Below are 15,991 nucleotides of genomic sequence, written 5' to 3' on the forward strand. Positions count from 1 at the left end.
AACAGTTTGATGCGTGTCTGTGGGCCAACAAGTGGAAATGAGTTTCAGTTGGAGACACCAAGAGTGGGTTTATTGTCTCGCATGATTTTTGCAAAAACACTTAATGCACATTACACTACAAGGGAATCACTTGTGGAGCTAATCATAAAGCAAAGTGTTCAGGGTTTATCTAAGATGAGAAAAATGTTTGACAGGCCTGTGGATCTGCTTGGGTGACGTAGCAGCAAAAATAATTTCTTATAATGCAGGGTGGTTATGGCAACATTGACAAAGTCGATCTATTGGTTCCACAGGATTACAATGATCGAACATGTGAGTGAGATTTAAACACCTTTCTACATCTCAATAATCCCATTCTTGTAATATCCTTACAGCCTTAAGGAGTGATCGATCCGCTGCAACCTGTGCGCATAGCAAGCAATGGACCGATATTCAGGCGAAGGCGGTGTTTTGGCTGTACGGTGACGTTTTAAGGCAGGTCCTGGTCAAACCTACCAATGATACAAGTCTGTTCTATTCTGCTGGGACTGATCGCAATGAACTGGTGTCGGAGCTCTGCACGGCAAAGGAGCAACCACAGCGAGACGCGGCGATCAAGGGGATGCGGCATCGGTACGCGGGAGCTGTCCATCAGCACCAAATCCCCGACGAAAAGCAAGCAAGCAACAAGCCGAGCCCAGACCCACTCGCTCCTGTTTTCAACCTGCCGCCCCCGCCCTCTTCTCACCACCGAGATCGTACTTCGACCACCGCCGTTCATCGCCAGAGCCTCCAGGAGCTCCCCTGTCTGAGCCAGCCCTCCGGGAGACCTGTGCACAGCGGCGACCCTCTACCTCTGACGAGCTACGACACCGCCCAGCGACCTTCACACCGAACCATTGAACCCAGCACCGGGCAGCCGGCGCACCTGCAGCAGGATCCCTGGGCCCCGGCCGGCTCTGAGCAGCAGCAGCCGCCGCCGCAGTCGGAGAAGCAGCCTGTTTTTCCCAGCTGCCACTGCAGTTTTTCCGAGCAGGAGGCGAGCCTTTCACAAAATCATCACCATCCAGCCGATCCTCTCCCACCGCAGCCCTCCCCACCTTTTCCGCCGCCTAAACTACCACCGCCACCTAAACTACCACCGCCACCAACGTCGTCGTCCTCCTCCTTTTCCCGGGAATCTAAAAGGGGGGATCGTATCCAAAGGAGTGCCAATAATTACCAACAGGCAAGCATCGTGGAACGCTGCAGGGGAGGAGGAGGAGCAGGAGGGCACCGAGACCACAGGCAGTTGTTGCAGCAACAGCAGCAGCAGCAGCAACAGTATCAACAGCACAGTCATTTAAGACTCCAACAGAGGGACCCCTCCCCTGAAGGAAGCCGTGCAAACTCGCAGAAAGGGCGCTCTTTAAATGTATGTGAGTCAACCGAGGCTAACAAGAGAGCATTCGAGTCTCAGACTCCGGACCTGCAGCAGCAACAGATCCCACAATTACGAGCGCAGCAACAGCTACTGGTGGGGAGCAGCTTGCCTATCAACTACTGCGCCAGCGGCTCAGGAGAGCTATGTAGGACTCACCAGGCTCCACTGCTGCAACAGCAAGAGCAGCAAGAGCAGCAGCAGCAGCAGCAGCAGCGGCAGCAAGGCGCACTGGGGCTCTGTCCCCAGCGTCCGCAGCACTGTGAACAAGACCGCAATAAGTCTGGGAGGATCACCGCGCCAGGCGACCAGGCGCAGCTTCACAGCCGCGACTCCCGCGTCACCCCCCCGGTAACACAACAGGCGTACGCGGGGAACTCGTCTGCGACTGGCAGCAACAGCAGCAAAGACAGCCCCAACTACGGCTCGAGCTATCACCTGTGGCCCGAGAGTCCGCATAAAGGAGAGGAGCGGATCAGCATCGACCTCCATAAGGTAGGTTTTTTTCACATTAATCTCCATTCATATCGGAGCTTATTATCCTCTTATGACAAAAACAAACTGGCCTTAACGTGTTCACTCAATGACCACGCCTGTCATATGATTTTGTTACAGAACATTCGCCAATGTGTACGGTGTGCACGCGCATGTGTATGTATGTACGGGAGGGGGGGCTGGGGGGTGGAAGGCATTTGAATCGTCATTCAGTGTTAGGTAGCTTTTCCAAAACCCACCGATGTTAACTACCGCACATGTAACCTTATACGTGATGCATATCTTATCTAACCTGGTATTTGTTTCATTTGGTCACACAAGCACGCGCTTGCAAACGGCATCGCGAACGCACAAACACGCGCACACACACCTGTTCCATGTTGCAGTGTTGTTTTGGGTAACCCACTGTAAAATAATGATGCTCCCAAGCAGCTGAATTAGAAACAAAGCGTGTGTTGTTTCCACAGAACCGAGGGGTTTCTGAGCAGGGGCATTTCAGGATTCTGACTTCCAGACACAGCGTTAGCTTTATATCATGTAGGCCTGTATCTGTCAGCAGCTCCTAGCAAGGCAGTGTTTAACATACTAAAAAAAAACACTTTCAATAAAGGTGTATGAGATGTATGTAACAGGTCAACACTATAATATGTACAGTAAAATAAATAATTAAAGTTAAGGCATCAACCTTAAAGGATTTAGAGCATCAGGCTAAACAAATGACGGCAAGAAAATCAAGAGTAAAAACATGTCAAATAATAATAAAACAGACGATTATTGGAAGATAAAACCTGGTAAAAACAAGTTTAAATGTTCCTGCAGTAATAGGTTAGATGAAACTGCAGTAACAAGTGGGAATCTGGGGATCAGTCTGTATGATTGACAAAAAAAAGAATACTAAGAGTTTAAAGTATTATGATTCAATTTAAGTAAAATCTATGTCTAGTTATCATGTAGATTATCTGGCAGTACAAAGGTTGCTATCCATTAATCCTCACTGTGACATGCAGAAAACTCAAATGAAAAATCATTCTCATCTACATTTTTCAATATGTTGTCGATAAATACATGCGTTGAATGTCCTCTCTGGCTGCTACGTGTTTTGGCCCTTGCAGAGAGCAATATAAAAAAAGTCCAACTGGAAGACGTTGAAGTAAATTGTTTTTTATTCTAGCTGCTAAAAAATTTGCTACGTTGTTTTCTACATACGACCAAGTTGTCTTCCCTGAAAAATCTGGTTGACCAAACATGGTTAATAATTGATCAGACCAACAGACATATGGACATTTTAGCAGACTTGATTGTGAAAGATATCGTACGAGTGCCAGATTCGTCCCCACCGTTGTATAGTTTGTCCTCCCCCAGCATTTCCTCAAGGTGCAGGTGATGTGGAGTTTTTATATCGCAGGATAGGAAAGGGAAAGCAACGGGTGGCCCTGATGAGGGTGTATCATCTAAATAACAACACCACCCTCCTTCTTAAAATGCTGCTGTTGTTTTCAGGGGCTTAGCTGGCTCCAGTAGCAAAAGGTGGTACATTGAACCACCTTGACATGACTGTTCTTACCTCAATTTTGGAGCTTCAGCAGAATGCTGAAATGACTGAAGAGAAAGTAAACTTTTTTTCTTGAAGTTGCAACCAACCTTTTTCCAAGTGAAAATCACAGGGTGTTTTCCTGATAGGGAAGCAAAACCCAATAAATGAAATGGTGAATTATGAATAGTGCAACATGTTTTCCTAATGGTAAGAAAACGGGAACCAGTTTGTGTTTTAACATCATATAAGAACTATGCATGCCAAAGCTTCATTTTGATAATCTGCTCTGCACTGCATTGTTGAGGCCATCATTTGAATAATGTTTTGACATCATTATACCAAATACTGGCGTATAAAGCCCATATTGTACTAATTATAGAGTAAAACATCAGTAAAAAGAGTCTTTGGTAAGTGGTATAATAGACCCAGTGAAAACTCATTACTGTTTAAAACAGCTGGGATTTTAACAAGCTGCAGGGCCGTTATGTCTCTTAAATCCATTCTGATTATAATACTGGGAGATTTATTTTGTCTTTTCTAAACTGATCCTGTCTGTGTCTGATAGCCTTGGCCACAAAAAAGTAAAAACATGGTCAGTATGCAGCAGGATAGGATATCATGAGTTATAGCTAATAGATGATAAAAATCAAACTGCTGTTATAGCAAAAGTGTTTCAATTATCTTTTCTGTTTGCTGCTTTCCAGCACGTAATTCCCTCTGTAAACAAGACATTTATTTATTACACAACTATTACATAATCCAATTTCCACTGCAAATCAGAAAAATCTTAGAAGTACTCCCAGGACAGACTCTTAAGTATCAAACCTTTTTCCCTCGCTCAGATCTGACCATGCCAAGTATTTTGATATGGCCAGACACTCTTATCTATTCACGGATATTCGTGGGATCGTGGTTACATCTTATTGACTCGCCCACAATGAGACAGCCCGTGCCCCCGTCCCCATTTGAAATCCCTTAAACAAAACACTTGTGACCGAACAAGCCCGATAAAGTGTATACGATTACAGTATCCCGCAGCACACCCTGAAACTGGACACCCAGCCCACTGAACCGACGGCAGGTAGTACGATATTGTGTCCTGCCTCAATAACATCGTGCTTTGAAAGGTGCATTGCTGCTTCTTTTGTGATAGGCTGTGTAAGTACTCTAATGCCTTCCACTTACTGCTATGGTGATATCTCCTGCAGTGACAGTGTTGTACATAAACACAGGATGTGGATTTTCTTTCGTTTAACAAGGCGGAATTTAGAGGATAGGCGGATGTCTCCTCTAGCGGATGCTTGTGATTAACCACTTAACAGGTGGTCAGATTTAGTGCCGTTTAAGGCCCAAAATAAAGCGGTTTTCCTGAAAATAATTCAAATGCCTGCAAATATTGAAAGGACAGAAAATCCACTATTAAAAAGGAATTGCATGCCCTTCTGTTGCTTGCTTGTATTTTGTATCATGTGTTTATATTTATGTAGCTTATTCAACAATCAGAATAACGTTAATTTACCAAATAGGATTGTCCTTACAAATAATTCTGCCTTGGCGTTTGTTTGAATAAATAAACATATTAGAAGGACATAAAACATGCAAGGGAAGAACTAGGTCATATATAAAATAAAGGAAATATGTGCAGTAGGGGGTTTCAGGGGGGGCATTTGTTTGAGACTGGGCATGGGGAATCCTTCCTGGTACGTTTTCCGTGGCTTAATGGACCCATATTGTAGTGCTGCAGCTAACAACTCATATCATTATCAATTTTTCTGTTGATTATTTGTAACTACTAAAATAAATCTACCTTCAATATATGCTGGTTCATTTCTCTATCGATGGATTAATAATTTTGGTTTGTTCATTGTAAATAATATCTGTTAATTTTCCAAAGCCAAATTAGATTTTCCTCAAATAGCTATTTGTATTTCTTCAACAGTTAGAGAGCCAAAGATAATGGACAAATTGTACATGTACGACAAGTAAAAACAAGAAATTCTCACAAACTGTGTATCTCTGCTGCATGGTCACCATTTACTTATTGTCATGCAAGTCCCATCTATCGTTACATATCAAATGAAGAAAATCAGATCATGGGTCAAAAGAAGAAAAAACATTCATAGCCTGGCGCCGTCTCTCTCCTCTCCTGTCACATCACCCGTGTGTGTGTGTGTGTGTGTTGTGTGTGTGTGTGTGTTGTGTTGTGTTGTGTGTGTGTGTGTGTGTGTGTGTGTGTGTGTGTGTGTGTGTGTGTGTGTGTGTGTGTGTGTGTGTGTGTGTGTGTGTGTGTGTGTGTGTGTGTGTGGTGTGTGTGTGTGTGTGTGTGTGTGTGTGTGTGTGTGTGTGTGTGTGTGTGTGTGTGTGTGTGTGTGTGTGTGTGTGTGTGTGTGTGTGTGTGTGTGTGTGTGGCGAGGGCCAGCCAGCCAACCTTTCTGCAGAACATAAGGTTGTATGTCTCACTGCAGAATGGCTGCTCAAAAGAGGAGGAAAGCTTTTACTGTAAAGCTTTTTGTGTGGATCCTGCTAAACGTCAGTCCAACACGTGTATAATCAGGCTATATGATCTGGGAAAGGTCAACAGAGGGTGCATCAAAGTGGCACTTTCAGCCAACTTAGTGTCACTTTGACGCTGTCTGGAGGATTTACTGGGGTCATGTTTACTGGTGGTTGTGTGTAGAGCTTTGGAAAGTGGAAAGGGAATGGTTTGGTTGTTTGGCAAGTATTTTCTGTAAAGAAGGAAAACATGTTCTGTTTTTTCTCCATTAAAGTGTCAGTATTTCCAGTTTTTGCTTCTCACTGTTCAGATTTTCCAATAACTAAGACCATTTATTTCAAGTAAATACCAGAAGACTTATGTGTTTTTCCCTCTCGTCTAAATTAAGGAAAACGCTGAGGTAATTGTGCTGCCGGCCCTCTTTAAAAAAAGCAGTTAATCTTATCAGCGGTGTGTTTATGTTGGCTTCGCAATTACGCTGATGTAAAGCTGAACGCTCGGGCCTCTGAACAATTGATGTCGACAGATCTGCTTTCAGCCTTGTGATTTACCAGCGAGCTTATGCCAGAAGAACCATTATGTTGATTTAAACTTTCTATCGGTCATTTCTCCGCTGTTGTTACAGGGCCCTGAGTTTGTTTTTCTCTCATTAGTGTTCCATGTTTCCACTGCTTGTCTGTGTTCGAGTCTGAGAGGGCAGCCAACACCTTGAAAGTAAACACACCTCACTGAACAATTAAATGTCAAACAAGGGGCAGATCCTAGATCACATCCTCTGTATATGACGAAGGAGCGGCACTGCTGTAGATCCCTGATAACGCTCAGCATTGTGCGAGGAGAGGTAGGTGTGAGCCGTAGGAGCCTCTTAGTTTCGGCTGCAGCTGGCAACACACAGGCTGTAAGTATGAACATGAAGCTCTTTTAATAATTGATCGCTGTTTTCCCTATTTTTTTTGTCCGCTGCGTTTAAGTGCTACGCTGCGCTCCTGCTCTGAAATAGATTTGTGTTACCATGTGTGTTGCTATGGAGAGATCAGCCTGGTATTGTTGTAGCCGTCTCTCTCGCGGGGGTATTGAGTTTGGTCAAGGAATCATGTGCAGAACAAGATTCATCTTTTCGGATTCACGTTTCATTACACACTTGCTTTTAAGAACGCGCAAATAGAGACCTATGTCCACGACACACACACACACAGGACCCACATACACACAGATATTACTGTAAGTGGTGTTAAAAAAGTGCCCCACTTGCTCTAGTTCATTCGCTTTGAGTGAACCTGCACAAGAGGTGTATTGAATTGCTTGCAGTCCAGTGGAATACAAAGAGTGGAAAGAAAGCGTGTTGGGGGTTTCCTCGGTCGCCGTGAGCCTCGCTGCTTACTGACTCCGCGGGTAGAGTCGCAGCATGGCAGATGTTTGCGCTCTGCCAGCAGTCAATGCAATTTGTAACCTGACTGTTCAACCCCTCGTGATGTTTCCCTTTTCTAATGTGTGTTGTAACTCACAATTTCTTCTTTTTTTTTTTTGCTACTCCATAGCAAGCCAAGTCTCCAACACGATTCTTTGCTTAATAAATGACCGCAGTTCATTTATATGGTAATTCCTGTGAGACGCCAGCCAAGGGATGCCAGGCATATAATGTATCACCTCAATGCTATGCTTTATGGCTAATTAGGTTATTGATCTGAGGCTGTTCCTGCAGTTAGGGGCATGATCACAACACAAAAGACTATGAGAGTGTGAGTAATGCAGCTGTAAGCAGATATTTGTCATTAATTACAATGCTGGACCGACGTGTGCGTGTGTGTGTGTGTGTGTGTGTGTGTGTGTGTGTGTGTGTGTGTGTGTGTGTGTGTGTGTGTGTGTGTGTGTGTGTGTGTGTGTGTGTGTGTGTGTGTGTGTGTGTGTGTGTGTGTGTGTGTGTGTGTGTGTGTGTGTGTGTGTGTGTGTGTGTGTGTGTGTGTGTGTGTGTGTGTGTGTGTGTGTGTGTGTGTGTGTGTGTGTGTGTGTGTGTGTGTGTGTGTGTGGTGTGTGTGTGTGTGTGTGTGTGTGTGTGTGTGTGTGTGTGTCATCCATGCACATATCTTATGATATTGCCGACGTGCGAGCTCATTGAGTCATTTCAATATTGCCTGTTGGCTGTTTTCAAATGTTTGTTAAACACTGTGTTTGGTGGGAGTGCAGAGTGCAGAAACGAGATGTGAGAGATGTGTGATTTCATCATACTTTGCTCACACAATCCACTAACGCTCCGCTTGCAGCCTCCCCTTTAACAATGCATGTTCAGAACGCTGCTCCTGCCATTGTAAAGCACCATGTATACATAGTGTATGGTTTCCTTTGGCGGCAGGCGGGCCTACGAATACATGTGTGTGTATTTGTGTTGAGCTCCCTGCTGTGCCTGTGCGCTCTCAGTTTGTACTCCCCTCCTCCTTCTCATCAGGTCTTTATGCCCTCAGGTCAGAGTTTGACTGCTGATCCCCTGAGCTGCAGTACTACTTAATTTACAGCACATGATACACAACCGTTCCCCTGTAAAACTCAATCACAGCCTCCTCTGGCCACTGATAAATATTCATTGAGGAACAAAAAGCCTCAGCTGATCCGCATCTACTCAGACTTACTCTGCCTTTAGCTGTTTATAGAAAAAATGTGAACACAATTTGTTACCTTTATACAAACAAAACACACTGCTTAGGGAATTCAACCTCCAATCAGTGTGTGTGTACTACAAGTGTGTTTTAAATACTGTGTGCATATGTGTGTGCTTTGCTGTCAGCAGCCTTAGTGGCTCTTCTTCAGCACACGAGCTTCACAAATAGAAACAGAAGACAAGTTGAATGAAGCAGCTTTCCCTCAGCTTTCTCAATCCCCCTCCCCTCCTCCATCGTTACCTCAAATCACCTAGCTTGTGAATATAAAACAGCCATTATGGATGTACAGCAACTGTTGAGGGTTTTCTGAGGTTGACTACTAGATGTGGGCTGCAGTAAAACATCTGTTCCATGGGACATATTTCTGCTACTTGTATGTTTTGTGCCCGTGGTTGTTTGTAAAGGAGCGAATAAGTTAAAGGGTAGCTTTTAGTATATCAGTATCATGTGGATGCCACATTCTTCAGATGGTAAAGGTCACATTTACTCTATTGCAGCTTCTAGTCATGTGGAAGAGCTTCTCCTTCAGGAATCCTCCGCTGTATCTCTGCTGTTAGAGTCACACCGCCGGGGCTCCATGCTTCATTATGCATCTGCAGTCGTGTTGACAAAGCGGGTGAACGCACCATACTGTACAAAGAAAAAGGTGTGAACATGTGTTTGCAGTCCGTTAGAAAAACATTGATTTTTGCAACAATATTTGAATGGTTATTGTATTGTTGGTTTTCAGTGTTAACTGATGCTGAGAAATGTATCACCTCCCTGCCTCACTCTCCCTCTGTTTTCCTCCGGGTTGTTAGCTGTTTCTATGGTGTTGGCCTTCCTGCGTGCTGAAGTTCCTATACAGCTGCTCGAGCCTCCATTATCGGCCTCCCTTCGACTGTTAACCCCTTAATGGGCCATCGGTCTGCACACTTCCTGTTTTTGTCACTGCCATTTTCTCTTGAACCCTTTCACCAACAAAGCCGGCTTCCATCTATTGCCTTCTCTTTCTTTGAGAGTCCATTCTCGTTCCCCAGCCACCTCTTCTTCTTCTCTTTCTCTGTCAGACTGCAGAAGAAGAAAAAAGCCTTTTAAAAATAGAATCAATTTACACTAAAGGGCCCAACGGGCATTCGAAAAACTGCTGCACTTAATTTCATAACCAACAAAAAATCACAGCTGGAGGCTGTTAGCACATTCCCGGGGAACTTTTATCATGTGAGACGTTAGAGAGTAGCATGTGAGAAAGATAGCTTTGTCTGTAGTACAGTACCGGGTGGGGTCTGGTTATGATGTTCCTCTTTATAAAAACACAATTATCTGTGCTGCAGCATAATACAGTAAATAAATCTGTGTGTATGTGGTCTACATTTGCGTCTGAGGGTGAATACAAATGTGCCGCTTTTCCAACCGGCCTGTGTCTCGGTTCAGCGGAGAAAAGGGGGGTTCAGAGCCAGATAAGGATATTCAATTAGCCGCTTCTATGGAAGACGGCTGCACCAGTCAGAGCACGCTGCAGCCGGGTGACATACGGTAAGGGTTCTCTGTTGGTGTGGGGAAGCAATGAAACCTGATATCTTCTCATTTCATCTCGTCACTGTTTCAGTAATTTTCCCATTGGAATGTCAAACATATACCGTCTGCTTCGTGAGATATCGGTTTCTTCCTGTTTTCTCAACGGGAAAGTCTCATCTTTGAAATAAAAATGGGAGATAACTAGAATACGGGGAATAAAACAGAATGGTTTTTCAGATTAACACGGTTTTGAGATTTCTTCCATTGGCGTTTATTGTCACTGAATGCTGCACATTTGCAAGGAAAAACCTATTTATGTTATTCAATGGTATTTAACATTTATATATTCTCTCTGAGGATTCAATTTGAGGCATAAAGGCAAAAAAAAAGAGTAAGAATTCTCCATCACTCTCATGTCCTCTCGCTTCTCCTGTTGGCTCGTGTCCTCCTCACGTCATAAATCTCAAACAGGACGTTTCCAGGCAACTCTCCAGTCAATCTTTACCGAGTTTGTTGCGCTATTGATCTGTCCTGTGCTATAGGTTGGCCTGGCTTCTCTCTCCTCTATTGATGTTTTTGCCTCGGGGAAAGAAAGAAAGTGCCTCGGCCAGAATTTACAGAGGGCTCGTTTTCCAATGACTTACAATCACCTCACAATGGAAACACAACTTGTCAGGCTGTGGCATTGATACATTGATACTGTTATTGGATCCCACAATAGTGAGTGCCGTTTGATGAGAGGTTAAAATCGTGGGACAGTGGAGTTGGTTATGGGGCACTTAAGGGTGATAATCCCTGTGAGGAATATATGTCCCTGTGGTCCTGTTGGGATGTCAAATAGCCGCCAAGGGACCAGTCACCTAATGAAGATGGTTTAGTCCTCTGTGTCCACTGAGCTATATTTCGTGTGTGTGTGTGTGTGTGTGTGTGTGTGTGTGTGTGTGTGTGTGTGTGTGTGTGTGTGTGTGTGTGTGTGTGTGTGTGTGTGTGTGTGTGTGTGTGGTGTGTGTGTGTGTGTGTGTGTGTGTGTGTGTGTGTGTGTGTGTGTGTGTGTGTGTGTGTGTGTGTGTGTGTGTGTGTGTGTGTGTGTGTGTGTGTGTGTGTGTGTGTTTCCTAACCGCCTGCATTATTGGTCGTTTCGATAAGTGGGGAGAAGTAGTGAGAGGCCATTTAGGGCGTAAATCATAGTTCTTCTCCCACAAAATCATAATGTTACATAATGCTTGACTTTCCTTAACACCACTTTGCCCTTTTTCACTTGCAATCACTATGTTCTGTAATACACAACTACACTCACACTCGTTATAGACTTATACCATAATAGTATGAGAGGATAACTGCATAATGTGAATGACGATGGACGGCTTCAGTGACATTTATGTCTTTTACAGTCACCATTATTTCTCTCTCAATCTCTTAATAGCTTATCCTTCTCACACACAGTCATCATAATAGCCCATCCATACACTACTAAGTTCCATCCTCTGTCCATCTCATTAAACTGTTGCTACCTTTGTTAAAATGTGTAAAATGAACAAGCCGTGCTGAATGGAGATTAATTCATTTGGAATTTGACACTGTTTATGGAAAAGGTTTGAATGTAAGGCAGCCTGATAAAGATGCAACTATGTTAAATTAGGTGCAATAGATCAACCAATCTGAATTCACCCATTAATAACCATTCAAATAACACTGAACTGCCATTTCTTGTGACTAATGGCGCGTTTCCACTACAGCGCGGAGCACGGTTTAAGAGGGCTGTGACGTCAGCGGCCCGTCTTTGGTTGCGTTTCCACTTGGCCTAGTACCGGCCGGCGGGTCCTAATTCACAGTTTTTCTGGCCTCATAAAATCGCGGGTCTAGGGCCAGAGACAACGAGGCTGAGTCGGGCTGAGTATGCTAAACTAGAGAGAGCATCGCTGGCAAGGGGGCTACAACTACAACAAGATGGACATATTTGACCGTGATTTAATTGTAATACACGTTTCAAAATGATGCCGAACAACATACTGATACCGGTTAGTAAAAACCATGAATTAATGCTTTGTCAAGTCTGCAGACAGACGGCAGGCGAAAAACCTTTTAAAATGCGTGTGTTCTAAATGGAGATTGGCTAAGCTAACGCAGTATATGCCCCGACCGTCCACACTCACAACAACGGCCTATACAGACATAAATAAAGCAGCGACTGTATTCACCATGACACAGACAGTCTGTGGTTTGTACTTTTGTCTAGTTTCTGAACATATATGAGGAGCTGTGAGCTCTGAGTGCTAACAGCTAACGGCTGTGTTGTTTTTCTGGGGTTCTCTGAAGATCACGTCACGGCTCCGCCTACACTGCGTTACTATAGATACTACCCCAGTTCCTAAACTGTAATGGAAATGCGCCATAAAGTGAGCCAGTCCTAACGAGGCCCAGCCATACCGAGCGGGGCCGAGCGAGGCCGTGTAGTGGAAACGCGCCATTAATGACACAAGTATTAGCTCTTGTAATTTTAACTATACATTTTGAAATGGTGGAAGCTCGAATATGTTGAATATATGTTTGGGGCGCATTGCGGTCTGTTTGCTTTTTGATATTTCTTTAAGTCTTTGGAATAAAACAGATTCTAATTTCTTGATTTTTAATGTGTGCAAAACAAAAACAAATTTCATAAGCTTTTCACCCTATGCCGCCTTAAAAATAAGTATTCCCTACTTCCTCTTTTGCTAGCAGGTTGACAGTCTGCTCTAATTATGAAATATGTACCGATCTATGAATAAAATAATAAAGTTGAGTTGACATCATTTTTTTTTAAACGAGCCTGGTTATTCCTTGTTTCTGCAACTTCTGATTTAATTCAGTAAAGAAAATTACCAAATGTAATTCAGTCAACAAATTACCAAATTTGTAAACAGATCAATTACATTTCCACCAAATTGTATTCACTAGATAATTCTTGTAATTCTTGTCTTATAACCAACCATTAAGGATGCAATGACATATGTGAGAGAGAAAGATGAATTTTGCACTAAAATGGAATGTTAAAAACCCATTTCAGTGGTTGAAAGGGATTTATGGCCCCTTCTTACTCCGTTTTATGTGAGAATTTTTCAAGGACTGGGTCTGCGTCTTTTTGAGGGGGTTATCTGCACAAACTCGGCATCAAGCAATCATGCGTAATGGGAGCAATATAGGGCAATACTGTTGATTAGCTCAAATAAAGAGGACGCTTTGGAGAGCTGATTAGGGAAACGTTCCATTTCCATGGACAATGTCAAACCTTTATAGAAGCATTTACACATCAACATCAACACTGAGAACATGTGATGTGAGACTTTATATAGTGCTGTCACCCATCTATCTAAAAGTAAAGTGCATATACTCACCAGCCTTTTGTTCTTTAGATTTAAAAGAGTTGCCATTTTCTCATGTTTTTATCATATTCTGTAATCAAATATACATAAGAGCTATACAATCAAGCATAATACAAAATATAAATTCAGCATAGTAAAGCAAAGATTTCAGTAATCCAAAGGTAACTCATAATTGTGGGAATCCACTAAACAGACTGCAAAGAGTTTTTGATGAAACCAATTATAATACATTTAGATAAATTATAACATGAGTTGTTTTCCTAGTACTTAATTGTTTTGCTTAACATCTAGACACTGATCATGTTCACACACCTGAGTTGTGTCTGAAATGCTCTCTCATGCAAACAGGCTGCCGTCTCTTCAGCTGTTGTGCCATTTATGAGCGGTTTTTACCACTTATGAGTGCAAACAAACTTCCTGGGTCAAACGTCTTTCTGTAGGAAACCATCATTGCATCAGTGACATTTACTAGTTTCCAAGATATGCTGCATTAGTGAGAGCTGTGTCTGCCATATATTTGCTCATTTTATCACCACATTTTAATAATATTGTTGCAGCTTGGTGGTAACATATTAATGCCGGTCCATTTTTGTGAAGTTTGCCTTTGGTGGAGGAATTTATTAGTGTTCTTTCTGATTATAAGTCATTCAAAGTCAGATACTCTGAGCTGCCGTCCACAGTCCATGCCACATAAGGGTTATAAACTGGAGGTAAAATGTATTAAGTAAGTGAGTGAGTTGTAGGTTAGAACTTTTTTAGCACCATAGTTATTTTTTTTCACATTTGAAAAACTCTTACCATCTACCAAATGCAAAATGAGCTGTTAGCTGTTCATCTTTGCATTGTATCACTGGATTATTTTACAAATAAAAACCTTAATGACATGATGTGATTATGTTCTGGAGTAAACATCTGTGTCTTTTCTTAGCATAGCCATGTGCTGTGAACACTGGAAAAAAGGATATCCTTAAAGTGTTATTCAGGATAAATCTTTAAATATTTTTATAGTATTTGAGTGTGTTCAAATGCGGCTGAGGTATGACCTTGATAAAGAGGAGCTCTCAAAGCTGCCTCCCCTTAAACAGGACATCCTCAACTATATAATTGAGTATTTGTCAAATGGTTCAGTTATATTCGTGTATTTTAGATGGTTGGTTACCAGGATCAGTTCAACGATTGTGGCCCCGATCTACAAATCAGTCTTCTAACAACCTGCCTCCTTTTAATTTGCTGAAAATTAAAATCGTTGCTAATGAGGCAGTGGGTGTCCCACAGGGAAAGTAACCCCCCCATCAGTTCTAACCCCAATCTACCCAGGACCTAGTTTGAGACGCACACTCACACAGGTTCACATGGAGTAACCTTGTCGGGTCCTAATTATAAAAGCATTGTGTCTCTGTTGAACACAGCGCCTTATTAGTCCTAACAGTAACACATTCCCACAGGCATGTACCTATGTCCCTTTTCTCCATGGAGGCTTTTACTTGTTTTTGCCTAATTTTTGGTTGTTATTCTCCAAGCATAAAAGGGAGAAAGTGAGGGAGGCCAAGCTCTGCTAGAGGCTAATAAATACATCTGTTATCAAGCTACCATCATTGTGTGTGTGCAGTGAAATCAGCAGGCGGTGATGGTTACAAAGAATTAAAAAATGTCCTTTGATATTAAGAAGGCCTAAAGAAGCCACCCTGCATGCTTCATGCATTATTTTCTTATTTTCAAAGTAAATGTTCTTTCATAGTCTAATGTGAGTAATATTGTTCTCACTTTCTCTCATGCTTGTATATTCGTACCATTTCAAATTACACAAAAAAACAAGCTAATTATGGCCACATCATGTTTCCGATGACTCACAGTTGCCAAGGATGCTATCACTGAACTAACAGTAAAATAATCTCATCTTGTTTCTGTTGAGACTTAGTGTTATTGTTATATATTTTCTAGTCTAGTTATTTGCCTCAGTAAAGGTTATAGCATCCTTGAGGCGACTGCAGTTCTGAGCTTTTTTTAATGTTTATTGTATCGCCCGAATCTATTGTGTATAGATTTGTATTGTTGCCTTTTATCTCTTGCTGCGTTGGGTCTTCCCTCTGGGGATTCCACTATAGCCACTGATAGTAACGGACGCTACATTAAAGACCCTTCCTCTTGCAACAAATCCTCCTCACACTTCAATTCAAATTCTTTCTTGACCATCCTAATACAATGAATCATAAGTTCAATACACAATGTTACATGTGTTTTCAGGTTTATCCTATCAAAACACTTGGTTAAGCTTAGGGAAAGATGGATATTATTATTGGGCATCAAGTTAGTATTACAAAAAACGTCTGGAAACAAGTGCAGGCCAGATACCACATTATTAATACAATTACTGTTCCTTCAACCAAAGTTCAGTTGCAGCATCAATCCAGAAAATTATTTTATTTATTATAATACTGTCGCTCAAAGTACACCCTGGAGCGAGTAAAACTCTAACACAAAACGCCTCGTTGGAGATTTCTCATTTTCCATTATTTACTTCCTGGGTATCGTGACGTAGGGATGGCCAGTAGCCACGCC

At 42.6% G+C, this 15,991-nt stretch overlaps 1 protein-coding gene across 4 annotated transcripts in view; it reads left to right on the top strand.

Annotated features, from left to right (window-relative positions):
- The first annotated feature begins 601 nt into the window (after positions 1 to 601).
- The window catches only part of kcnn1a (potassium intermediate/small conductance calcium-activated channel, subfamily N, member 1a), a 49,790-nt gene continuing 34,400 nt past the window's right edge, over positions 602 to 15,991 (top strand). For 3 of the 4 annotated variants that reach the window (XM_034138186.1, XM_034138185.1, XM_034138187.1), the window contains exon 1: positions 906 to 1,894. Coding sequence is in view for 1 of the 4 variants with exons in the window: in XM_034138184.1 (XP_033994075.1) it covers positions 602 to 1,894 (1,293 nt within the window). In the remaining 3 variants the exon portion in view is untranslated. Of the gene's footprint in view, positions 1,895 to 15,991 lie in introns of all 4 variants that reach the window. The other variant, XM_034138184.1, reaches the window with a different exon arrangement.

The sequence above is a fragment of the Trematomus bernacchii genome, unplaced genomic scaffold (assembly GCF_902827165.1).
Source record: "Trematomus bernacchii unplaced genomic scaffold, fTreBer1.1, whole genome shotgun sequence".
NCBI classification, from domain to species: Eukaryota; Metazoa; Chordata; class Actinopteri; order Perciformes; family Nototheniidae; genus Trematomus; species Trematomus bernacchii.